General features: G+C 45.7%; 1 protein-coding gene across 3 annotated transcripts in view; it reads left to right on the plus strand.

The window, feature by feature from the left end:
* Positions 1-27,403, plus strand: part of LOC138566223 (laminin subunit beta-1-like) — an 882,924-nt gene that overhangs the window by 644,314 nt on the left and 211,207 nt on the right. For all 3 annotated transcript variants that reach the window (XM_069643284.1, XM_069643285.1, XM_069643283.1), the window contains exons 17-20: positions 3,210-3,331; positions 14,706-14,826; positions 19,390-19,582; positions 25,475-25,618. In XM_069643284.1, the coding sequence (XP_069499385.1) occupies positions 3,210-3,331; positions 14,706-14,826; positions 19,390-19,582; positions 25,475-25,618 (580 nt within the window). The remainder of the gene's footprint in view (positions 1-3,209; positions 3,332-14,705; positions 14,827-19,389; positions 19,583-25,474; positions 25,619-27,403) is intronic.

Consider the following 27,403-nt stretch of genomic DNA (forward strand, 5'->3'; position numbering starts at 1 on the left):
TCACTGCTCTCTTGCACTTTTCCAGCTTATTCCCACTAACCCACCCCCTCTCCTCCCCTTTTCAGAGCCGCCAGAGCGCCAGGGGACCACTTCGGTGGTGATAGTGCGCAGTACAAATGTCCTTTAACATTAACATTAACATGTTTAAAATAACTTAGCACTCACCTATGGCATCTGTCTGCAACCTGCAATCAAAGGTTCAAATCCTGCCAGGGCCGACCGAACACATTATCCTTCTGAGGTTAATAAATTGGCTGACATTGAATTGTACAATATAACCTAGAATTACTGCATGAATTATTTTTGCACCAGAACAGTTATGCTGAAAAGTACAGTCACTCTATTGAATGTACTCCTCATGGGAATTTATAATAAGAATTGAGTATGACTGACTTTCAGTGCGCTTTAGTCCTAGAAATCAGGTGTTGCGCGTGCAGCGCAGCTAGTACAGCGCGGCTCTACTCCTAACCTCAAAAAATATACAAGCTATAACAGATTTGTGCTAGTTGGTCGCGCTCTCCCCAACGAGTTGTTGCAAGTGAAGTTATGCAGTAAACTTTTTCAAAATTCTTGCTTTAATGAAGAACACTCTTAAGAAAAAACAGCCAACACGTGTTTCGACATGAAGTCTTTTTCAAGGATGTACATTGATCAAATAAAGCAGTATTAAGATGTTTGCAAATGATAACATTTAAGAAAAGTTGCACAGCAGAAATCATTGAGAAAAACAAATGTACCAAAAACAAAAAGATATACATACTGAAATAAATGAATATGGCATGTTAAAAAAGGGGGTAATCCAGACAAAGTCAAGGGTTGGCAGCAAGTAATCCATTCTTTAACAAATTTGTCTGAGTTTTGTCTCGAAATTAAAGACATAAGAATAATAGTCTTGGATATAAATTATAAGCAATTCGTGAATTATATAAACAATTGGCCTATGTCCATGGTGTGTCAACAGAATGAAGCACCCAAAATACTCTCATGCGATGTGACTAATCATCCCATCAGCGGTAAGTTTGTCTCAATAGATGAAGTAATTGCCTGTTATGTGCACACCAGTGATTGTCACAGCATGCAAGTGTGTCCAATTGAGTAAACCATTAGTAAATGCTGTGAGTATAGCGTTAGGCATAGTGTTGCCACTCACCATTGGTCACTGAGTGAATGTCCCCATCGGATGAAACAGAGGATGAGTTCCTAATACATTCTGGTTATTGGAGAGCGTGATTCTTAAGCAAACCATGTTTGTTATTAGGCACCTCGCCTTGTGCCTTGGTGATTTCTTGTAGTTCTGGGGGCAATCGGAACCGCCTGAGTTGGCGAGTAATTCATCTGCCAAAAGATGTACATACAAGCCCATGACTATTTCTTGAAGACATTTACTACATGCGCAAATGTGTTGTGTAGTTTCACAAGAAACTCTGCACTCACCTTCAGTGCTATTATTTCAGTATGCGAGGCTGGTTTTAGCAAAGATCAGAAATGTATATAATCCTGCAAGAAGACAGGACAACATGTGATATGGGGCCATCTCTAGATGTTGCCATTTAAGGTGCTAATTAGAAGTTCAATATGCTTAGCAAAATGCATTGCAAAAGTATAGAAAATTAGTCGCTATATATATAATCCTGCAAAAAGACAGGATAACATGTGAAATGGGGCCATCTCTAGATGTTGCCATTTAAGGTGCTAATTAGAAGTTCAATACGCTTAGCAAAATGCATTGTAAAAGTATAGCAAATTAGTCGCTATATATATAATCCTGCAAAAAGACAGGACGACATGTGAAATGGGGCCATCTCTAGATGTTGCCATTTAAGGTGCTAATTAGAAGTTCAATACGCTTAGCAAAATGCATTGCAAAAGTATAGCAAATTAGTCGCCATATATATAATCCTGCAAGAAGACAGGACGACATGTGGTATGAAGCCATCTCTAGATGTTGCCATTTAAGGTGCTAATTAGAAGTTCAATACGCTTAGCAAAATGCATTGCAAAAGTATAGCAAATTAGTCGCTATATATATAATCCTGCAAGAAGACAGGACGACATGTGATATGGTGCCATCTCTATCCTGGCTGTTACCCAATGAGCACATGATATGATAGATCAGATATTGGCATTTAAAGTGCTATTTAAAAGTTCAATTATTTTAGCAAAAACATTACAAAAGTATAGCAGTGCCTAATTGTCTAGTGACATAACCGTTTGATGATACAGTACAGCATGGAATGAAATACAGAGTTCTTACCTTAATTGGATGGCGTTCCCAATTAGGGGCACCCTGGAAGAAGATCCGCGTGTGAACACGCCTACGCCATGTTGATGCTATTGTTTGCAACAATGACGTGCGTCTGACCTCACACGTATTACGTGCGTGACGTCACCCGCGATTGTTAGTACCGTGCGTATCAGTGCTCAACATGAGTCGGTGTGCATGACTAAATAATAGAATTAAAAAGCTAAAGCAGTGCAGGCATCATAGATCAAATGCATGTAAGCCGGATATGTATTGAGAGAGCATATACAGGAGGTCCCAAAGTTTGGTCTGTAGCCAGTTATCGGAGTGAGCGGGAATGGTCGTCAGCGGAGTCCCACTTTTATGTTTATCTGTTTACCATTCCTCTACTTATTACGACCATCTTCATATAGAGAGGATGTGTCCATTCATGTCCCTGTGCAAGTGTAAAGTTGTAATACGAGCCTTAGTTACTAGTCACTGCAATGCCTCGGCCTCAACATGTCACATGTTGCACTATGCTTCCACCTACCCTCTCCTGCCGAGACCACAGTTCCACTACTTTGTGCGGTACACTTCTACCCCTGTCTATAGCATGTGTATGTTATTGAGCACTGAGGATTGCATCCACCCAGTTGCCGAATCCCACTATATAATTACCCCCCTTGACTTATGCTTAATTTATTGAGCACCTCCAATGACAACACATGTGGACTACTGATATCATTTACCTGTTGGATACATTGGGCTCGTCAGCCCCTAACTTTTTAAAACAACCTACTCCAGTCAAGTTTGATATTTGAACAGTGCCAGGCTATTATGCAAGTCAATGCAAAAAGGAGGAGCATACTCGTCCTTGCTACTTAAGGGGTTAATATATTATATAGAGAGCTCTGTATGTCTGATCTTGCCCCTTCGTTTCCCATCTGGCTCTAATGTGTACTTACCTTTCATGCACCCACCGCAGTCCACCGAAGACTGGGAGGCCCTCGTGAGCGTCACCTCCCAGATGTTGCCCACGAGCGCGCGCTGTGGGAACGTCCTGCCCTCCGAGCAGATGTACAAGGAGAAGCTGCCTCATTCTGAAAGGTAATGTTTAGAATGATTTACTCCAGTTCTTTTGTGTAGTGCCACACATGTCGACACTTGTGAATTCAGCACACATGCAAGGGCGATGGGTGCACAAGTCTGCAAAGAATGCCCTCTGGATATTTTGCCAGTGCAATGACTTGGCCGAAAATGTTGGGGGGGTGGAGGAGGGAACATGAGATCTAAGTGATAGGGGGCCCTGGGAAATGAGTGGGACAAAATAGTGTGGCACAAAAGATGGGGGGGGGGTCAAACATCATTGTCCCACCCTGAATTTACGCCCATGTATATTTGTGCACTACAACTCCCCTCAGCAGTATCAAGCAGAGACGAGTAACCATGGGAGTTGCCGTCCATGGCACTGAGAGGGGGTACGTTGCAGACTGCTGAGAGCAGATGGGGGCCTGGCCCGGTAGTCAGCTGGATTGCACACCCTCATGGAATATTTCATACACGGATTCCTATTTCAATGCCTGAGGCCATCTCTGCTCAGGGTAGCCCTGAAATTGCCAAGCACACCTGACCGCCTGAGACTTCCAGTAAAGCCTGGCGCTTTGGTCGAAAGATAAGTGGTAAGGTTCATGGTCGGGCACTATTCTGTACCAGTGTGAGTATTACTCACTTTGCACAGACATGAATCGGAAACTGGTCTACCTGAACGCTCCACAGTGAGACTCCACCTGGAACCAAACCTACCTAGTCTCCGGTTTTAGCCCGGAGACTCCGGGTTTCCAGGCTCTTCTCCATGTCTCCGAGGAAGAACTTGGAGACTCCGGGTTTCCAGGCTCTTCTCCATGTCTCCGAGGAAGAACTTGGAGACTGCGGATTTCCAGACTCTTCTCTGGGTCTCCGAAAAGGACTTCGAGACTCTGGGTTTCCAGGCTCTTCTCTGGGTCTCAGAGGAAGAACTTGGAGACTCTGGGTTTCCAGGCTCTTCTCCATGTCTCCGAGGAAGAACTTGGAGACTCCGGGTTTCCAGGCTCTTCTCCATGTCTCCGAGGAAGAACTTGGAGACTGCGGGTTTCCAGACTCTTCTTTGGGTCTCTGAGGAAGACTTGGAGACTCTGGGTTTCCAGGCTCTTCTCCATGTCTCCGAGGAAGAACTTGGAGACTGCGGGTTTCCAGACTCTTCTCTGGGTCTCCGAGGAAGAACTTGGAGACTCTGGGTTTCCAGGCTCTTCTCTGGGTCTCCTAGGAAGAACTTGGAGACTCCGGGTTTCCAGGGTCTTCTCGGAGTCTCCGGGGAAGAGCTTGGAGTCTCTGGATTTTCCGGCGTGTCAGAAACCCCTCCCATACCTTCATGTGATTGGCTACAAATATACTTCCAGTCGCCAATCACATGGAGGTGTGGGTGGATAGAAGTCACAGCGAGCAATTTCCGCTCCCTTTTCTGGCATCATACTGTTGTGTTCGTTTTTCTTTTTATCCATGTGGGCCGGGCTGTGGGCAGGGCACGTGGGCGTGGTCTTAGGTGGGTGTGGACGGGGCATCCAGTGAGGTGAATCTCTGGGTTTTTCTTTATAAAATGTGGGCAGGTCTGCCTGGAACTTAACCCCACAGCGTAGACACCCACCTTCAACCCCACGACCCGTTGGGCTGAAAAATGCCACGTGATCAGCATCAGTGATGTGTCTTTTGATCTATATTTATTTATATATTTATTCATCTTATTTGCATTGCGCATTGACAAGGCCCGTAGGCATTAGAGCGCAAGGACACACATATAGTAACAAACAGTGTGGAACGCGCATTTGTTTGCATTTATTGGTTGACAAAGAGAGCAAATAGACACCAGAGGTAGGTCCCTTTCCTAGTGCCTTTCTATTGTATATTTAATTCGCATTTTTTATATAGCGCTAATAACCCTCAGGCATCTGAGCGCTGCTTATTATTACCCACGGTGTGTGGTGCCTATGGTATATGGGCTGGAGTGCATCGCGTTGCGCGGATAAGATACGCCAGCAGAGTATCATACTTATAGAGTGCATTTAGGTCTTGCACGCATCGTTACAGAAACACATATTTACAGACTGTATACACAGTTGCTTAGTGTAGATTAGGAAGCATAGAAAGATCGTGGGCACCCCCATAAAATGGAAAAGGCTGGTTTAAAATCAAGGGATGACGAGCCAGTGGAATTGCCTAAAGCATGGCACTGCTTGGTGCATTCCCTCAGCGGGGTGCCGCAGTGGCAAAGTTTCCACCAGTGTGGTACAGCGTGTACATTTCGTGGTTCCTCTTTATGGGTGTGATGGTGGGGCTGGATAAGGCTTGTGTTTGCTTTGACGCCCTATCCAATTAGATTACCCATCCCATCTGATAGGATCTGCTTTGCTTGTCTGATAATTGCTCGTAGAAGGCTGCTAGAGGCCTTGACTAGCCTGAAATACTAGCCGCAGGCCTAATAAGAGCTTTGTCTGTCTCTTTGTAACATAGGGCCTCATTATAAGTTTGGTGGTAGCTCAGTGGTAAATACGCTATGTATTACCACCACTTGGTGTGGAGGTATTACTGCTAGCAATAATACTGCAACATATTGGGCGGTAAGGTGGCAGAAGTTTTATTCTCCACCTTACCCCCAAACTCGTAGCTGGATGATGTGGTAACTGCCACATTTTTGCTGCATCGCCAAACTTATAATGGGGCCATAGTGTTCTATCAGCATTCTGTTGCCTGTGCCTCTCCAGATGTTTTTTACTGTTTTATTTATTTATTTGCATTATTTAAAGCACTCACTCAGCCCAGGGGCATCGAGTCGCTGTTACCGGAATATGTCTTGTTTGCGTATTTATAACGCGCTTGATACCCAGAGGTTTCTAAGCATGGACCCGGGGATCGAAACTGTGTTGCCTCTTGTCGTCTTGTTTCCAAGGCGAGCACGTTGCTGCTGAGCTATCCTCCCAGGACGATTCCCATGAACCCTTACAGTGTATTATGTTGGCTAGGGCACATGGGGATTGTAGTACAAAAGATGTGGACAGTCCAAGGGTGCAGGCGCCTGTGCTATGTACACTGCACTGCCATCTGGTGGCCTTGGATAAGCAACACAATACAGTGATGGTTTCGCGTCGTGTAGGGGAATGCGTTTTGGGAAATGAGAAGTCATCCTTTGCTTAAGCAGCACGGCTCAGGCCACACACCCGAGACAAGAGGCTGTTTCTTCTGTTTCTTTTTGAGATTTTGTCAGGGAAAATCCGTCCAATCATTGACAATGGGCTCCGCCTAGCGGTTAATTTAGTTCACTACTGCAGTGTTCCACATTTTCCACTGTCGTCAACGCATCTCAAAACATATTCTCCTTATCGCTTGCCTCCTCTCTCAGTATGCCAGCTGTTTTTACAGCCTCAGTCTCCAAATTCCTCAACCCTCCGTCATCACTATTCTTTCACAGTCTGCTCATTCCATACAAATAGTGTTGAAGAGAGATGCTCGCCTCCCTGCAACCCCCACATTCTCCAGGTTCGTGTCGCGCGATTTCATGCAGGTAGATTTTTCTAACTTGGACCATGCTCTCTAGCTCTTAATAACTTCCCCAATTGTTATCTCCCCATTATGTCCAAATCCAGGCCTCGAGGGCCGGAATCCTGACGGGTTTTTAGGATATCGCTGATTAATATGCATGAGGAAAAATGTGCATCCATTTAGAATAATTGCATGCAAATTTACCTCATGAATAGTAATGAGGGGTATCCTGAAAACCTTGAAATGGATCCGTCCCTCGAGGCCTGGAGTTGGACAAGCCAGTCTAGCCAGACTCTCATCACATCCCTCTTGATTATAGTGTTTATTTCCACTTCACATCCGGGTATAGCAATATCCACTTCTTTTCAGTCCATTCCCATGTGTGCCGCCGCTCCTGCCATGTTTTCACTTCCCAGGATATCCAAGTGACTTGCTATCTAGGCCAGTCCTATTTCCATTGCTTTGATCTTGCATTGCACCCTTGAATAATGCGCAATATGAAATGCCCTCTTTAACCACTCCCTCTTTTATTGCAAGGATTCTGAAAAAGCTACACTTGCTGGTTCCCGGACTTCTGAAATGATGTGTTTCAGTGACAACAGCATAGCCAGCATTTCTGCTGTACAAACAGATCGTGTATCAGATGTTGTGGCTGTTCAAATTAGTGTACTACTGATATATAACTGTTAGAATCAGTGTTCTGACAAATTAAATAAGCACTAAGCTCAGTCAATGTGCATGTGATCAGAATAGTTTCATTTCAAAAGCATAATTGTCAAACATAAAAGCCTGTGGTCATTCTTTATTATAAAACAAAATTGAATTTGTGTTACAGTTCAACAAGTGAACGGTTCATAATGCATGCAATAAAAATAGACACCCACATTATAAAATACATCAAATAGAATCCCCCCAAAGTTTCCAAATGTAAAAAGACAATTCTGTCTTATACAAAATTATTACACCTACAAAATAATGCATATACTTAACTCCCATTCACAATATTCAGCTTTAACAATGATCTAAAGCAACAAAAAGAAAAACAAAATACTATCTAAAAAGTGTCTTCAGTTAAAAAAAAATCAAATTAAAGCTAATTTCCAGGAAATGTGGTCATTCTTAGTTTTCAAAAATACTCTTTGATTTTATGCAAAGCAACAATGGTGCTAGTTGTCCTGATCCAATTTGCAATTGGTGTTTCCTTTTTAGAATGAGGGTGCGTTTTTCACGGTTTGATCTGTTTATATACTGAGTGAGAGAGCGGTTTATTTACAAACTATGTGACTAAGCTTTATTCTCACTAGGCATACAGGTTTCAAACCAGAACACCTTCGGCCATGCCGAATAATTGAACATGCATGTTTGCAAAGTCTCATGATGTATTTTAGTTTAGTTTATTCATTTGTATTGCGCGCCAGACCCGAGGGTATGAGGGCGCATGAGCAGCATGGTTATTCTCAGCTTGGTTACAGGTTGCTTATACTTCACATTACATAATTACAGTGTGACAATGAAGGAACATGTGTACAGTTTGGCAGGAGATAATGCAGTAAATATATTTAAAGAATTACAAATATTTACAAATTTAGTATTACAAATGTACAGATTTACTTAAAGCATGCAGCGCGGAGAGCAGCCGTGTGGTGTTAGAGGTGTTAGTGGTTCGTGTTCTTTAAACAATGGATGTAGTTGCGTCTAAAAAGTGAGTAAGATTGGGGAGTTCTGAGCGTTGGTGGTAAGGAGTTCCAGTGTTGAGGTGCTTTCACCTGGAAGCTGTTGCCACCCATTTTGGTGCGTTTAAACCTGGGGACAGTGAGCAGATTAGCATTGGAGGTTCTGGTGGGTCTCACGGGGGTGTGTTTGCATATTCTGTCTGCCAGATAGCGTGGGGCAGCATTATTCAGGCATTTGTGGGTGAGCGATGCTACTTTAAGCAGGATTTTGTCTGTTGTGCTGAGCCAGTTATGGGATTTCCTGATATTGGAAATGTGTTCCCTCCTGGGAATATTGAGCGCTGCCCTAAGAGCGTTGTTTTGTAGCGTCTGAATTTTGTTGGTGATTTGCTTGGTGGCTCCTATGTAGAGGGCATTACAATAGTCCAGTTTGGATAATACCAATGCTCTGGCTAGTGTAGTGCTGTTGTGGGTGGAGAGGAAGGGTGTGGCTGCTCTTATGAGCTTACATGTGTAGGCCATAGAGGATGCCATCGAGCTAACCTGTTTGTGGAAGGTTAGGAAGGAGTCGAGGTATATTCCTAGGGTTTTTACTTCTTTGGAAACCTTGATTAGGTTCCCGTCTATGATGAAGTTGGCATAGTTGTGGTCTTGTTTGGTTAGGTTGGAAGTGGAACCAAGGATGCTGAGTTCAGTTTTGTCCTCATTCAGGCATAGACTGTGCAAAGCCATCCATGCCTGGATGATGAGATACACCTTGTTCACCAAGGCCAAATCCTGGTTGTAATCTCCCGTCAACGGGATGGGGATCTGTGTATCATCGGCGTAGTTAGTGTAGGTGATACCCAGGCCATCTAGATCATCAAACAGGGGCTTCATGAACACGTTGTACAGAGTGGGGGAGACGCACGAGCCCTGTGGGACTCCACACGTAATGGGGATGGGTTCGGCGGCGGCAGAGGAGGAGAAGACTCGCATGGATCTGTTGTTGAGGAATGACTCAATCCAACTGATGGCTTCTTGTGAAAAGTGGGCAGCTGAGTCTAAATGATTACATAGGATTTTATGGTCAACTAGGTCAAACGCCGCGGAGAGGTCTAACAAGAGTAGTAATGCAGTTTTCTCGATATCTCTAAGGACGTCTATTTGGGCTTTCAGATCTATCAGGGCGGTTTCAGTTCCATGTTGGGGTCTGAAGCCGGATTGTCTTATTCCTAGAAGGTGGTTTGTTTCAAGATACTTTTGGATTTGTTGGTATGCTGTCTTGTCTAGTATCTTGAGCAGGAATGGGACGGTGGTAATCGGTCTGTAGTTGGTTGGGATGGACGGGTCGAGGGAGGGTTTTTTGAGGAGAAGGAGGACCCAGGACTCTTTAAGGTTACTGGGGACTGTTCCTGAGGAAAAAGAGGCATTGATGAGTCTGGTGATGAATGGCGAGAGGTCTCTTGCCGCGTCTTTAATGATTTGTGGGGGGCAGAGGTCGCCTTTGCAGTTGGAGGGTTTAAGGCCAAGAATGATTTTTTCTACTTCGAGAGAAGAGACTTTGGAAAAGCTGAAGCGAGCAGTGTTGGGTGTGTGGTGTGAGGGTGGAGGGATCGAGTGGGCATTGATGGGGTTGGTGAGTTTGGTGAGGGAGTCTTTCTTATTTTTAATTTTAGTTTGAAGGCCGGTGACTTTGTTGTTTAGTGCATTTTGGACACTGATAACTCAAGTATCTGGAATTATCACCAGTGTTTCCAATTCTTTCAGGATAGTAAATAGTTCTTTGGTGCTGGAGTTGGATTGTGAGATTCTCTGGTTAGAGGATTCTTGTTTGGCCGCTATGATTTCTTTTTTATAGTTGGCCGTTATTTTGTTAAGCAGTCGTTTGTTATGGTCTGTCAGAGATTGTCTCCAGACTTGTTCCAGTTTACGCTTTTCCAATCTAAGGGTTTTAAGATGGCTGGAGAACCATTGGTTGAGGTGCTTTTTTGGTTTGGATTTTCTAAGTTTCAATGGTGCAATGGCATCTAAGGCTATGCGCATGGTGTTGTTATAGCCTTCTACGAGGTCATAGGGATTAGAGTCTTGGAGTTGGCTAAGTGTAGGAAGAATGAGCGGGATCAGTTTTTTTACTGTAATATTTTTTTTGCTTCTCGTGGGGATGGCTGGGGCTAGTGCCATGTTGGTTGTAGGGCTTGAGGCCTCAAGTGAGAAGGAGAGGAGATGGTGGTTGGTCCAGGATTGGGGAGTGTTGTTAGTGATCGATACGGCACAGTTGTAGTCTGCTATCCAATCAAGGGTTCTCCCTTTGTTATGGGTGGGGCTGGTTACTTTTTGTGTGAAGCCTAGTTCAGACAGGGTGTTACTGATGAGAGTGGCTTGATTGTCTTTGGGGTCTTTGTAGCCTAAATTGAAGTCTCCTAAGAGGAGGCATTGTGAGGAGTTTTTTAGGTTGTCGGTAAGGATGGCATTAAGGTCTTCCTCGAAAGATCCCAGGGGTCCAGGCGGTCTGTATACTAAGTGAATGGATATTGTTTGGGAGTTGGCGGTGGGTAGCTTGGCTGTAAGTGATTCACATGATGGGAGGTGTGTAGTGGAGTTAAGTCTGATGTTAAGGTGGGTCTTGGCAATGATGGCCAAACCACTGCCTTTAGCTTCAGTTCTGTCCGCTCGGATGATGGTGTAGTCAGTGGGGATGGCTAGCGAAAGGGCTGGGCCTGCGGCTGCATGAAGCCAGGACTCTGTTATGGCTAGGAGGTCTAGATCTTCAGCTAAAATGAGATCAGCGATGTCCGTGGCATGGGCAATCATGGAGCGTGCGTTGATGAGGGCACCTTTTATAGGTAGGGTGTTGGCTTTGGCAGGGGTGGGGGTGGTTGCTGTGATGAGCGCTCTATTGTTAGTTGTAATGGAGTTGACGGGTTTAGGTTCGGGTTTTTTTAGCGTAAGGTTAGTGCAGGTGCTAATGGATGTTCGGTTTGTGAGTATGGATTGTGTGGAGTCCCTGGCTCTAGGCTCGTGTATTTTGGGAAGTCTGGATCGTAATCTGGTCAGCCTGTCCGAGAGGCATGGGGGAGAGAGTAGGGTGAGCATGATTGTGGTGCTGGGCTCTGTGAGGGTGGGTTATGTGGTGCCTAGGCTGGTCAAGGTAAGGGGTGAGCTGGGCAGGCATGCAGAATTGGTGATGTGGAGAATGATTCCCAGTAGTATAGAGTAAAGGCCCGGGAGGAACATTGTGTGAGGTGGGTAGGGTGCAATGTGTTTCCTGTCTAGGGTCAAAATCTAGAAGTAGGCGCGTAAGTGTAGTCCGTGCAGCCTGCCTGGAATAGCACTTAATCCAAGTAGCGCATGGTTGCAGATTGGCATCTGACTTAGATACAGGTATGCAAAGTGGCCCTTAGGTTAGAATAGCGCAGATGTGCAGATTAGCTGTTAGAACCAAAAATAGCAAGCGTTTGTCAATTAGCACAGCATTAGGTTTAGAATGGCACCAGTGTACCAATTAACATCTTGGATCGGAGTAGCGCATGAGTTCAGAGTGGCGCATATATTCAGAATAGCGCCTGGATTGGGAATAACACCTAGATTCAGAACAACCCCTAAATTCAGAATAGCACTTAGATTAAATGTGACATGGGTTTGCAGATTAAGCACAACATTGAGTTTAGCGGCTATAAAAATATGTTGCGCGAGGACACATTGGGCTGCAGGTCAACAGATCTAGAGGCAATTGGTGAGCAGATCAGCAGAACAAAGCAGATGGTCACAATGCGGTTAAAAATGGCAACTAGAATTGCATAGGGTAACAGAGCAGCAGTGAGGCACAGTGCAGTTATATGTTACAGGGCTGACTAACGACAAAAGAGTCTAAATACGACTGAGCACCTATGTACTGGAAATGGCAGCAAGGGCATGGCTTGCTCAGAACCTTACAGGCAGACTAGATGCTAATGTACATCTAGATATTAGATGGGGTTTAATAGTAGTATTGAATAAGTAAAGCAATGCCATGCAGAGGTGTGTAAGGCAAAACCGTGCGATATGGCATTTGGAGCGGCAGTATACAGAGTTGCTTAGTCAGTGTGATCCATCCGTACATAACGCCGGACACAAAAGGGTTGCTGGAAGTAGGTAAGGCGGTGCGAGTATAGCACTAGGCTGCATTGTTTATGAAACGATCTGCTGGTAAGGATGGGAGGGGCTTCTGGTTGGCTGTCAACACCCAACACTCCTTAGGATAGATTATCTTGCTAGAGCCCCTCTCAATTTTGCATCCAAATAAGTTCTTTGCATATTAATTACATAAAGTGGAAGGTGACTTACAAATGAGCAAAAACATAAAGCTGCAATGTCATGCTTTGTCACCACCCGAAATGGCACAATATTTATTGGAAGTGTACCTTGATGTCTCCACCAAGCCCCAAACTCTTCTCACACAGCCTCATTACGAGTTTGGTGGTATCTCAGCGGTAATTCTGCTGATATACCACCATCATTGCTGCCACTTGGTCCAACGGATTTACCGTCTGATTACAAGTGGTGGTGGCAGTGTTAGTCCCCATTTATTTGGAGTCCATAGACTCCATGGGGATTTCGGCAGATTTACTACAGCGGTAATCCCGCCTATGGGACATTTAGTGGAAAGGTGGCGGATTTACTTCCAGCTCACAGCTGGAGGTTAATCCTCCAACTCTCCTCCAAACTCATAGTTGGGCAGTGCAGTAATGCAGCGTTACATGGTATTAATGATGCATTTTACCTGCTCCGCCCAACTCGTAATGTGGGTGTCTGCAGTGTGAAAATCTCCCAATCGGCACAAACTCACCCGATTGTGACGCGGCACCAGGCCTTCGGTATCAGCGATGCTGCAACGCTGCAGGGGATTCGTCATGATGAAATGCGGAGCTGAAATGTGGCGGGGGTGATTCCTCGAAAATGGGCTGCACCCTGACATAAAAACGGGGAGGTGAAGGTGCGACGGCTGCAGAATGATGATGAGCAGTGTGTCGGCAGTGACAGACAGTGGTGATGGGGCTGGGGCATATGATGGACTTTCCAATAAGTCTGCCATCTCGAGTTGGCCCCTTTCTAGCAAAGTGTTAAAGGGGGTTTTCCTTACTTGTGCCACAGCTAAAATGATGGGAGCGGGGCATGTAGGAGGTCAATGCTTGTTTTGTGATGGCAATTACTACCATATGGTGTGAGTATCTGGGTATGTCGGGGTAATAACTGGCAAGGGTGGCAGTGAACATATATTCGCAGGCACTGACGGGCAAATTGTCTTTGTGGCTAGGATTCCTTGGAAATATTTGGCAACACAAAACATACGCTAACTATTGTGATTGCCTTTGACAATGCTTGCTTGTGGTTGTGTTGACATTGGCTACAGAAGGACGGCTGTGGTTCTAGAGTGAATTTGAATTAATCATCAGCTTGGGAGCATTCTAGACTTGGAAAGAAAGATGCATTTTGTCACGTGCTAATGAACCGTATGAATGGTAGTGATGCTTAAATAATCGTAGACGGAAGATTGACGTGATAGCAGGGGCGTGGCCTAGGGTGGCACGTGCTACCCCTGGAATCTGTTTGGCCACCCCACTATCCTAAACTATGATCATTATGTGTGTGTGGGCGATCGTACTTCATGCCACCCCTGCATAGGTCAGTGCCCCACTTGGACCACCCCGGTCAAAAGTGTCTGGACACATAACTGCGTGATATCACCCACCCTTTGACCTCTACCGCCACATGAAGTGATATAACACGATCTTTCTAGTAAGTATCTATTTGCAACAACAACAATGCAACAGTCAGTTGTGTCTAACCTAGCTGGTTTTCCTTTAATGGGTTAATGTGTTTAATCTGTGTGTAGGAATTATGCAGCGCCCAATGCCTCAGGTTTGTGCGCTTTATGAATGAAAGTAAATAAATAAATAAATACATTATTAGTGAGGTCTCACCACTACGCCATAATGCAACATCCCGGGGAACCAGCCACCGCACCGCCAGCCCTGGCATCAAAGTGTGTGCGGAGGGGAGTAAACAGGAAAGGGCCCGAGCGGGCAAGGCCCACCCACAATCTGTAAATGCCCACCCAGCAGCACTATGTGGGCATTCACAGATGCTAATGTCACTGCAGTGGGCCCAACTACATTAGCTTCAGGCCCCACTTGCTTACACAATCCTGGAAACAACAGTTGTGGGGAAGTAACTCATTCTGCCTCTCTCTCTCTCTCTTCTATCCACTTCTCTCCAAGGTACATTGTCCTCCCGCGGCCCTTCTGCTTCGAACCCGGCAACCAGTACGATATCGCCATCCGGTTCCAGCGCTTTGGTGTGCAGCATCGACACATGGCAGCCTTTATTTTGGTTGATTCGGTAAGTGGGCTTGTGCAAGCATGAGTGGGCTGAACGGAAACTGGACATGATGCAGTCATAATAGGAACTAGCATTGATGTGCTAATTGTTAGTGCCCTGGAAATCTGCCCTAATGTGCCAACGGGGCAGCATGGAAACTGGAAATTAGGTGGTCATAATGGAAAATATTAATGATGTGCTACTGGAAATCTGCTATAATGTGCCCACTGGGCAGTATGGAAACTGGAAATGATGTGGCCATAATGGGTAATGATAATGATGCACAGTGTGTGTTATTATATTTCGTTTTTTTTTTTAATGTTTGTATAGCGCTGCAGCCCGCAGGCATCAGAGCGCATTCCGTGTAGACAGAGACATTAGTAACTGGACAACATATAAAGTGTGGTGACAGTAGGCCAAGGGTGGGTTTCAGCAGTCATTCATTTGAAGAGCAGGGTCTTAAGTTTTTTTTTTAAACATGGGATGTTTGTTTCTGATCTTAAGGTCACTGGTAGTTTATTCCATTTGGTGATTGCTTTGGCCGTAAAGGCCCTACCTAGTCCATTCATCCTTTTTGTTGCACAACATGAAGTAGGCCTTTGTTGGTTAATCTGAGATTGCGGCTTGGTTCGTACCACTTGAATTGTTTCTTTAGGTATGTCAGAGAATTTCCATATAGATAGCGATGAACCAGTGTCAAAGATTTAAATGTGATGCGTTCCTCTATGGCTAGCCAATGTAGGTCTCTCCTACCTCCTGTGATATGTTCTCTCTTTGTTTTGCCAGTTATAGTTCTTATGGCGATGTTCTGAATCACCTGGCCCTGTTTTAGGCATTTATTACTGGCCCCCAATAGCAGACTCTTACCGTAATCTAGCCGTGAGAGAATAGGGGCCATAGCAATTGTTGTGCTGTTTTTTTTATTTAGCAAGGGGGGGGTGTGTGTGTGTGTGTGTGTGTGTGTGTGTGTGTGTGCCAAAGTGTGTAAACAGGGCAGTCTGGAAACTGAAAATGATGGTGTCATAATGTCAACTCGCAATGATGTGCTAAGTGTGTGCGCCACTGGAAAATGCCATAATGTGGCAGTTGGGCAGGATGGAAACTGTAAATGATTCTGTTATAATGGAAACTAGCTATGATGTGCTAAGTGTGTGTGTCAATTACCTGTTGGAGTTACTGACATACTGAGTGCAAGGTATTTGTCAGGTTATACCAGCATATGATCATCTGTGCCAGAAGCTGACATGTTCTTTCTTTACTGTCCTACTTGTTGAATAACCCAAGGGCGATACAGCGCCACCCCAGAATGGCAGACTCGACCTACGTATCCCGGGAGTCTTTTTGCCGGTCTCCGCCTTGCCTCCCAGAGTTGTCACTGGCCACGGCTTGTAGCCATGGAAATTGATCCATGTGCAGAAAGCATGGTTTGCCTTGTCCTCTTTATTACCAAATGCCACTGGGTTTGGCCTGCATGAAGGTGCACGAGCCAAATTGTCCCCAAGATCGGTGTGTTGGCCACTCGTTGGGTCTAGGTGACCCATAGATCCTTCTAGTAGGCCCTGTCCCTGTCCCACCAAACCTTACGGATGGGCGCTAGCTATGGCATGTAGTCAATAGCAGCACCCACTGAATTCCCTCAAGTGCCCGATGGTTATGTTATGTTATGTTATTGTGCATTTGTATAGCACCTTATATACCATTGGTATGATCTCAAAGCGCTGTGGGTTGAACGCCTTTCGGGACCGTAGTCCAGGTCAGCGGAGAGAGTAGGGTAGAATATAGTGCTTGGGTGCACTCAGTATGTGTGCAGCCAGTGCGCGTTGCGTGATGGTGGCTGCATTCTAATGCTAGGCACAGTGCGGTGGTTGTGAGAGAGGAGTGGAATGTGTCAGAGCAAGGTAGTCGACCTCTCAGTCTGCATTCTGGCGGCCGTGGGGCCTGTGTATAAGATTATGTGTGCAGCCAGTGCGGGTTGCGTGGCAGGGGCTGCATTCTAATGCTAGGTGCCGTGCAGTGGTTGTGAGATATCAGTGGAATGGGTGCAGCAAGGTAGGTGGCCTCCGAGTCTGCATTCTGGTGGCCTGTGTATGAGATTAGGTGTGTAGCTCGGCCGATTTCTTTCGTCGGGTATAACTGCTTTCTAACAGACTATTGAGGTGTTATTGGAGTAGTGTAGGTATGTGTGCAGCTAGGCCGAAATTGATCGAGGGGTACAGCTGCGCTCTATTGTTTGTTGGTGTAAAGTGAAGAGAGAGCATATGGGTAGGAGTGAGAGTCTGTGCTTACTGGTAAGAGGACCCTGTTCCTGGATACTTTCCAGAGCCCGGAGAGCTCACCGTGTCTATCCCGGTGGTTCGTTTTAATGGATCTCAGAGAGAGATTCTCTGGCTGGTGTGGAGTATGTTGTGTTTGGAGGGTTGGAGAGGCCTTGTTTTTGAGGCTCTATTTTAGGTACCAGAGGGCCCATTTTCCCGGTCCTCGATCATAGTTTATAGTGGGTGGCTGGGTAATTCCTGACACATTTGTAGTTTCAGGTGTGAAATTATGTTGCAACAACATTATCCCTTCCGAGAGCAGGAGTGCTAGAGAGCTGATTGGTTGGAAGCATAGTTGCTATAGCGCCTCGGGTGAGGCAGTTCTTAGCATTATTCCTAGGTAGGCTGCCCTGACTTGAGCATATACTACCTTATGTACCCGATAAGTGAGATGATATGGCCCAATCGTAATGTTTGGCCTGTTAGTATGACCACAGCCAGTGGCTACAGTGGCATGATGGGGCCAGGGTCTTGGTTAAAGTCCATGTGCTGAGACACACCCAGCTTCCTGAGAGGCCAAAGTCCAAGACCTGCAGCCATGACCAGTGGCCACTGTTCCCCCAAATATCCAGGGCCATTGAGCTGTGCTCCTAACCCAACAACGTGACCTTTACTGGACCATGGCCAATGCCACGTTACCCAGGGAATGGACTTTAGTCAGCACCAGGCCACCAGAAGTGGCCACTAGGGTCTAGCCAGCGGCATGGCTCAATCACCCCACTGGCCATAGGATGTGGCCATCGCCAATGGCCACTTCGCCATGACTAGTTGTCTATTTTCTTGGGTCATGCCTTCAGTGATGTCAATGGTGGGGGCATATGTGATGTTGTATGTTCCATATGCCATGCAGTCTGTGAGGTCCTATGTGATGTTACCAGTGTGCTCTGATTTCCACTGATGCCATTTATGATGACATTAGTCATAGGTTGTATCATATGTGATGTCATCAGTGATGTCATGTGTGATGTCACCAATGGGCATATGGGCCTGTGCAACAAGGGGTGTCATAGATGGTACGACGTCCTTTCATCGCGGGATGTTTTTTCATGGGTTTTTTTACTGCGAATTTTTTTCGAAAAAAAACCATCGATTTTTTTTATAAAATGAGGGAGTTGGGGGGGGGAACCCCCTCCCAAAAAAAAACATGCAATGTTTTTTTGGGAAAAAAATTTGCGGTAAATAACCCCGCGAAAAAACATCCCACGATGAAATGACATGGAACCGTCATAGATATTGTGGGATAACTTCCAGTGCCTGATGATTTTCAGGGGATTGTGTTGCTATAAACTGGCTCCTTAATGTTATCTCAACTAAGGTTTTTTCACTGAATTCCAAGGGTTTTGTTGCACTTAAGTTATTCACCTTAACTTTCTCTTAACTCAAGTTTTTTTCCACTGATATATATGGAATTCGATAAGTCAAACCAGTGCGATAGGCTACCTGAATCTCAAGCATTCTATGGTTTGTGTTTCTCTGGGTCACTTGTGAATGCTCCCCATTGCCTCGATCCTGCGCCTGACAGGTTCGGCTGTGTATGGTATGGTATCCTCCTCCCTTGGGCATGTGTCTACTGTGGCCTTCTCTGCTACTTTCAGTCTTTTGACCAATGGTCTCTGTATACTTGCAGTCCTTATCTCCTACTTCTGGTCTTTATACCATCGTCTGTGTGTGCTCGCTGTCATTCTCTCTTATTTTGAATCCTTTTACCAGCTCTCTCTGTTCACTCGCTCTCCTTTACGCCTACTTCTGCATCTTTGACGAGTAGTCGCTCTATGCTCGCTGTCTGTACTCCTTCCACTCCTTTTACAAGACGGTTATTGTAGTCCATTGCTCCTCCTTCCACTCAAGTTACCAGTGGCCTCTGCATACTCACTGTCCTTTTATCCCACTTCCAGTCCGTTTAACTGGGGTCTTTGTAAAGTTGTTGTCCTTTCTCGCATTTCCAGTGGATTAACCATAGGTCTCACTCACTGTCATGTTCTCCTGCTTGACATCTTTTCTACCAGGGTTCTCTATATAGTTTTGGTCCTTCGTCCCATCTTCTGTACTTCTTACTGTGCGTCTCATCTTCTTAACAATTCTCTTCTTATATTCTCTGGCCTCTTCTCCTACAGCATATTCTATTTCCCAGGTTCTCCCTAGTCTCTTTGTCCTTTTCTCCCACATCAGCTACTCTTGTCAAGGAAACCCCTCTACAGTGTGTCCTCCTCCCTGACTTCTAGTCCTTTCACAGGCCACTCAAAATGACCTTCACCATTTGCTCCTCCAGTTGGTTCTCCTCCCAATGTTCTCCGAACTGCCTGGTTTCCATGGCAATGATCCAGCCGCCGTACACCACCGGGAGGAGATGGAACGCTACAAGTGCTTGGACTCCTTCAAGATGGCCATCATGCCTGAGCTGGCGGAAATGTGCATCAAGCTGGTCTGCAGCATCTCCGGAATCATCCACGATGGAGCGCTTCGTAAGTACCCAACACGGAATGAGACGGGTACACATGCTGATCTTCTTTTTAATATGTGGGGAACACTTTCAGTAAATGAATTTGTCAAATCTGTAACAGCATGTGCAAAATCAGATAAAGGTAAAAAGATCAGAATTTAAATTTAGGATTAAACATCGCTTTTTGTTAGTAGGCAGTTAGAAAATAATACTCAGTATCATTTTGTCGAAGGACCTTACATTAAGCCTTCGTCCTCCGGCATCGAACCCGGGCCCCTAATCAAAATATTCGCTAAGAAAAGCGGGTATTGGGATGAGCCTCATGAAGCGATCAGAAATTCTCAAATAATGTCCATCTTTCCTGCTTGGCCATCTTTATAAATCCATGAGTATTGCGAGGACGAACTTGATGGAAGTTTGCTTGCTCTGGTTAAATGATCACCAAAATGAATTGTATATTTAATTAGAAAAAATGGAATTTTGGTTAATTCCAAATGGCTGAATTAAGAACCTATTTATTTGCGACTGACGCCAGCACTTAGCATTGGAACTGTTTCTTTCCGCCAATGGTGCTATTTGTAACTTGTCAGTCATTTTCTTCATGGTACTCTAAGCATTTAATCAAAAGTCGGCCATTTTAGGAAACTTTCATCACGCATTCAGAAGACCACCTTTAAAATCATAGCTCCTCTGAGAAAGCGTAATGATTCTGGGGTGCAATGCGTCAATGACAAAGCATGTACCCCTTCTCTCTGTGCCTTAGAGGGTATATAAACTTAATGTCGCCATCTTTAAAACTATCCATGGACTTGCCCCACCCTACCTATCGGCACACTTCACTCTCCAATCTCCCTCTTGCTTGGTAAGATCATCGTCAGCTCACCTCCTTGCCACCACTGAAGCCCCCTGTGTGCCCTCTCGTTTCTGCTCGCTCCCTCTCCTCACTCCCCTAATCTGGAATGCTCTTCCTCTCTCTCTCTGACCTACACCAACTCTAAGACTATTTGAATCCAACCTCAATGCCCTCCTATATGAAGAGCCTGTTTCCTAGCAGTCTACTGTACATCTTTAAAACTATCCATGGACTTGCCCCACCCTACCTATCGGCACACTTCACTCTCCAATCTCCCTCTTGCTTGGTAAGATCATCGTCAGCTCACCTCCTTGCCACCACTGAAGCCCCCTGTGTGCCCTCTCGTTTCTGCTCGCTCCCTCTCCTCACTCCCCTAATCTGGAATGCTCTTCCTCTCTCTCTCTGACCTACACCAACTCTAAGACTATTTGAATCCAACCTCAAAGTCCTCCTATATGAAGAGCCTGTTTCCTAGCAGTCTACTGTACTGCATCACGCTGTTGCCCAATCTCCCTGCCCTCACAGGCAACCCTACAGCAGGTTTCCGTCACCCCTGCATCCTTAATTTAGCACTTCCTCCACCATCCCGTTGCTGTGTCATTCTGCCCTGTCCTCGTCTCTGGTTTACGTTTCCTCCTTCCCCAGCAACATCTGGTCTTCAAGGCACATTCTCCCACCCCATTGTCAAGGACCCATGTCCTCTGCTTTGTTATCAATGTTACATTTTGTAAGTGTTTTGTTCTGGTCCTGATTTTAGTGGTGCAATACCACTGCAGGTGGCATGCTGTCTTTGTGCCCTGTAGGTTTTTCAAGGACAGGTTTGAATGCCACCATTACCCCCCACGCCCCCCAGAGCGCCAAGGCAAACAAGGGTACTACTAATAGTGTGCTGTGCCAGTTTTCCAACATGGCATCCATTCCCAATAATGTTCCATGGCACATGTCAGCGTCACATGCTGATGTGGAATACTTTCATAAAGGATATATATATATATATATATATATATATATATATATATATATATATATATATATATATATATATATATGATATATATATATATATATACATGTGTATGTATATCTATATATATATATATATACATCGCATGTGCTTATGTATGCATATTCAATACATGCACTATTACATATATGTAATATGTAACCAATTGCACATATAGAAGTGGGAATATTGCAACTCACTTCACGCTGGCCTTTCTAGATCTTCCTGTCACAAACTCCAAATTCTTCAAAATAACACTGCCATAGTTGTATGGAACCTTAACTGCCATGGGTCCCCCCCCCCGTGCCAAGGCCTTTTTGGTGATTTCGGTATGTCGCCATTCAATGCCTTCTAACGTTTTCTCTTTCATTAACCCCTTAAGTGCCAAGGACGAGGTATCTCGTCCTTGGCCACAGGGAGGTAAACCCAAGGACGAGATACCTCGCCCTTGGCAATTAAGGGGTTTAATGTTTTTATTCCCCTGCATCGCGCCAGGTCAATTGGCTGCCAGTCACTGCCAGGATCTCTTTTAACATTCTCACCTTGGTCCATGATTGCATTGATGGTCGAGCTCCAAGATGTTGCTCGAACAGACTAGTTCTAGTCCAGATTCTTCTGCTCGTCCCCATTAGGCTATCATTTCCACCCAGATTTAAGTTGAATTCCGTTGAGGACGAGGATTCTCACTCCAGGCCTTCAGGCTGTAGAATAAACTGCCCGTGTCTCTTAGAACTGAATCCAACTTGCACAGTAAATTCAGGAAAGGTCTCAAAAATCGCTTTCACCAATCTCTCTGAGACTAACCACGTGGTTACACCCCACTATCACTATTGCTATTGTCTGTATAAATTACCAAAATCAAGACCCAAAAAACCAATGCCATGAATCTTGGGTTTCATGCCGGAAAAACCGGTATGCAGTTGTCTGCAGCCGTGAATTGTCTGTCTTGGGTTGTAGAACCTATGTATAAAATAATACTGCCCTGTAAAACAGGCATGTTTCTAGAACTAGGGGCTTGCATCAGGGCTAATGTGCATTCCCTCAATGCTTTGCTCACGTGGCTGTGAACTGGAGCTGAACTTCAATCATAGCCAGTGGGCAGCGCTGTGGCATGTGCCAGTGGTAGCCAGTGGGAGGCGCTGTGGCATGTACCAATGATAGCCAGTGGGCGGCGCTGTGGCATGTGCCAATGATAGCCAGTGGGCGGCGCTGTGGCATGTGCCAGTGATAGCCAGTGGGAGGCTCTGTGGCATGTACCATTGATAGCCAGTGGGCGGCGCTGTGGCATGTGCCAATGATAGCTAGTGGGTGGCGCTGTGGCATGTGCCAATGATAGCCAGTGGGAGGCGCTGTGGCATGTACCATTGATAGCCAGTGGGCGGCGCTGTGGCATGTGCCAATGATAGCCAGTGGGCGGCGCTGTGGCATGTGCCAATGATAGATAGTGGGTGGCGCTGTGGCATGTGCCAATGATAGCCAGTGGGCGGCGCTGTGGCATGTGCCAGTGATAGCCAGTGGGAGGCGCTGTGGCATGTGCCAATGATAGCTAGTGGGCAGCGCTGTGGCATGTGCCAATGATAGCCAGTGGGCGGCGCTGTGGCATGTGCCACTTCTGGGAATAAAATCAAAAGACCTGAGGGATTGGAACCTGCAATGACTTCTTTTCTTTTTATTTTCCGACTGTTTCCCTTCTATTAACCTTGGTCTTCTTAAGTCCCATTCTGGTCTTGACCTTTTTCCCCTGTGTAATCCTCCATTTCCTCTGTTTTACTGAGACCGAGATCACCCCGAGAACACCTCCACTCCTGCCTCTTTCTTTACATCCTCTATTGACTTCCCCCCTCCCCACCGTCAGGGGTGGACTGGGAAGCAAAAGAGGCCCTGGAAATAATTTTCAAAGTGGCCCCATATTACACATTTTAAGCAAGCCCAACCCTTTTCCTATGAGAGAAAATTAAATACAAAAGAAGCCCAGGGTTCAGAGGCCCACCGGAAAATCTCCAGAGTACCCTGTAGGCCAGTCCAGCCCTGCCCACCGTGTTTCTCTGGTCATGGTGGTGGTACAGGAATTCTCTGTAATCCCTCTTGGGCTCTGACTCCTCCTCCTTCTAATCTTCCTACTTTCTCATCATTTGAGTATCATCTCTCTTCCTTTTCTAAACCTAGTCCTGTTTCTTTTCTTACGATTTATCGTTGTCCCGGTTATTCTACTGATTTTTCTGACCGTCTTGACTAACAGCTTTCCTTTCTTCTTCCTTCCCTTTCTATCTTTTTTCTTCTTGGTGACTTTAATCTACCCCTTCTTACTGCTTCTACTCAGTCTTCCTTTCTCTCATTCATTGATTCTTATCATGTAAACCTGTTTCCCTCCCCCCTCTCACCAGTCTGGCTCCTGCCTAGACCTTATCTTCTCCTCACTCCATTCCCCTAGACCTATCACTGCCTATCCTACTTATCCAATCACCTTTTACTCTCCCTTTCTCTTTCTTTCCCTTTACTATCCCTTCCTCATTTCCAAACCTTACTTTCAGTCATCGGAACCTTTGTTCCTTCAACTCCTCTACCTTTCTATTTACTCTCTATTCTTCTCTTTCCCCCATTACTTTCTTCTCGCCTCTTTCTCCGATGTTATAAACTCCCTTCATTCTTGTCTTTCATCTACTGTTGAGCCCCTTCTCGCTGACCCCCATCCTTGGCTTACTCCTATCGCTCACCTCCCTCTAATCCAGTCTCCGCAAAGCTGAATGGCGTTGGAAAATGTCCCAGTCCCTCTCTGACCTTTATGCCCTCTCCTCATATGATCAAGCTTTGCCCATTGTCAAAACAGACTTCCTCTCAGAACTCACGCTCTCTCTTTCCCACCAGCCCCGTCGTCTCTTCTAGCTCCGGCACACAACCCTCTCCCGTCGACCTTCAGACCCTACTATTCTTTCATCTCTTACATCCTCTGATCTTGCTCATTACTTCACTTCTAAAGTTGGTGCTCCTCGCTCCTCCTTCCCTACTACAGTGGCCCGTCGCCACTCTTCTCCCTCCACTTTGCCTCACTCACTCATTATCTTCCTTCCCCCCTGTCTCGGATCGTGATGCCTCTGCCCGTCTTGTACATGTCCATCCAGCTGCTTCCCCTCAGACCCTCTCACTCCAGAGATCTATCCTCATCGTATCCCTTACCTCACTTCCCTTTACAATTCTTGCTTCCCATCCCTATTCAAACATGCACTCCTGCTCCACATTTTGAAGAACCCCCCCTTGATCCTTCTTTACCAGCTAATTTCCGCGGTATCTCTCTTCTTCCCTTTCTGTCTAAGCTCTTCGAGTGTGCTGTATACTCACAGATTTCTACCTATCGTAACCTTAACTCCCTTGTGCCACCACTTTAATCTGGTTTCTGCCCCTCGCGCTCCACGAGACTGCCCTGCTACCTGTTTCCAACTCACTGCTCGACACTCTAAACTTTCCACTCTTCTCATGCTCCCTGACCTCTCGGTAGCTTTTGATACTGCTCACCGCCCACTTTCTCTTTCCACATTCTCTTCTCTGGGCCTTTCTGGATCTCTTCTGAAGCTGTCCCACTCCTATCTCTTGAACCGTTCCTACTCTGTTACCTGGGCTGGCCAAACGTCTCCCTCTCGTCCCCTCGTCTTTAGGTCCCCTGAGGGTCTGTCCTAGGTCCCTTACCTTTCTCTCTCTACATCGTCCCATTTTCAGCGTTCATTTCTTCTTGCAATCTCTCTCTCCATCTCCCCATCTGAGAAGAGTGAAGGAGAACCCAGGGGCAACGCACTCGATTACGGAACGAGTCCAGTGCTTAGAAGCTGAAAATTCGGCAACTAAGCACAACATTAATGACTAATTAAACAAAATAAAAATTAGATGTCTCCTCTCATCAGGTACCTAATCCAAAAACACAAATACTTTCCAATATTTGAAAAGTCTTGTACACGTTGATCTTAACCTAACTTTATTTTTACAAATATAAAGAGATCACAATTTGGGGTGCACTCCGAGGTTTCTGGAAATCACTGACCTGCTTCTCTTCTGCTTATTTCCTGCAGCCTGTCAATGTGACCTACAGGGCTCCACCAGCGCTGTCTGTGGCCGCCTGGGCGGGCAGTGTAAATGCAAACCCAACGTGATTGGACGGCGCTGTGAGCAGTGTGCCCCGGGGACCTATGGCTTCGGACCCTTTGGCTGCAGTCGTAAGTGATGCTTTAATAGGATTTTCCCTAACTTTTTAAAGCGATGGCGGACTTTGTAATGCAATGGTGGGAATTGCATGTCTCTCTCTCGGTCTCTCTCTTCTCTCTCTCGCTCTATCTCTGCATATCCCTCTCTCTTTCTCTGTCTCTCTCTCTCTTTGCATTTCCCTCTCACTCGCTCTCTCTCTGCATATCCTCTCTTTCTCTCTCTCTCTTTTTGCATTTCTCTCTCGCTCTCTCTCTTCATATCCCTCTCTTTCTCTCTCTGTCTCTCTCTCTCTTTGCATCTCTCTCGCTCTCTCTCTGCATATCCCTCTCTCTTTCTCTCTCTGTCTCTCTCGGTCTCTCTCTTCTCTCTCGCTCTCTCTCTGCATATCCCTCTCTCTTTCTCTCTCTGTCTCACTCTCTCGGTCTCTCTCTTCTCTCTCTCGCTCTCTCTCTGCATATCCCTCTCTCTTTCTCTCTCTGTCTCTCTCTCTCTTTACATTTCTCTCTCTCTCCTCTCTCTCTGCATATCCTCTCTCTCGCTCTCTCTCTTAATATCCCTCTCTCTTTCTATCTCTGTCTCTCTCTCTCTTTGCATCTCTCTCTCTCTCTTGCTCTCTCTCTGCATATCCCTCTCTCTTTCTCTCTCTGTCTCTCCCTCTCGGTCTCTCTCTTCTCTCTCCCTCTCTCTCTCTGCATATCCCTCTCTCTTTCTTTCTCTCTCTGTCTCTCTCTCGGTCTCTCTCTTCTCTCTCTCGCTCTCTCTCTCTCTGCATATCCCTCTCTCTTTCTCTCTCTCTCTTTGCATTTCCCTCTCACTCGCTCTCTCTCTACATATCCTCTCTTTCTCTCTCTCTTTTTGCATTTCTCTCTCTCGCTCTCTCTCTCTGCATATCCCTCTCTCTTTCTCTCTCTGTCTCTCTCTCTTTGCATCTCTCTCTTGCTCTCTCTGCATATCCCTCTCCCTTTCTCTCTCTGTCTCTCTCTTTGCATCTCTCTCTCTCTCTCTTGCTCTCTCTCTGCATATCCCTCTCTCTTTCTCTCTCTGTCTCTTTCTCTCTTTGCATTTCTCTCTCTCCTGCTCTCTCTCGCGCTCTCTCTACATATCCCTCTTTCTTTCTCTCTCTCTCTCTCTCTCTCTCTTTGGATTTCTCTCTCTCGCTCTCTCTCTCTTCATATCCCTCTCTATGACTCTCTCTCTCACTCTCTCTGCATATCCCGCTCTCTCTCTCTCTCTCTCTCTCTTTGGATTTCTCTCTCGCTCTCTTCATATCCCTCTCTCTTTCTCTCTATGTCTCTCTCTCTCTGTCTCTCTCTCTCTCTCTCTCTCTCTCTCTCTCTGCATATCCTCTCTTTCTCTCTCTCTTTTTGCATTTCTCTCTCTCTCCTCTCTCTCTGCATATCCTCTCTTTCTCTCTCTCTCTTTTTGCATTTCTCTCTCTCGCTCTCTCTCTCTTCATATCCCTCTCTCTTTCTCTCTCTGTCTCTCTCTCTCTCTCTCTTTGCATCTCTCTCTCTCGCTCTCTCTGCATATCCCTCTCTCTTTCTCTCTCTGTCTCTCTCTCTTTGCATCTCTCTCTCTCTCCCTTGCTCTCTCTCTGCATATCCCTCTCTCTCTCTCTCTCTCTCTTTACATTTCTCTCTCGCTCTCTCTCTCTCTGCATATCCCTCTCTCTTTCTCTCTCTCTTTACATTTCTCTCTCTCCTCTCTCTCTGCATATCCTCTCTTTCTCTCTCTCTTTTTGCATTTCTCTCTCTCGCTCTCTTTCTTCATATCCCTCTCTTTTGCTCTCTCTGTCT

The sequence above is a fragment of the Ambystoma mexicanum genome, chromosome 2p (assembly GCF_040938575.1).
Source record: "Ambystoma mexicanum isolate Mex_15411 chromosome 2p, UKY_AmexF1_1, whole genome shotgun sequence".
Classification (NCBI taxonomy): domain Eukaryota; kingdom Metazoa; phylum Chordata; class Amphibia; order Caudata; family Ambystomatidae; genus Ambystoma; species Ambystoma mexicanum.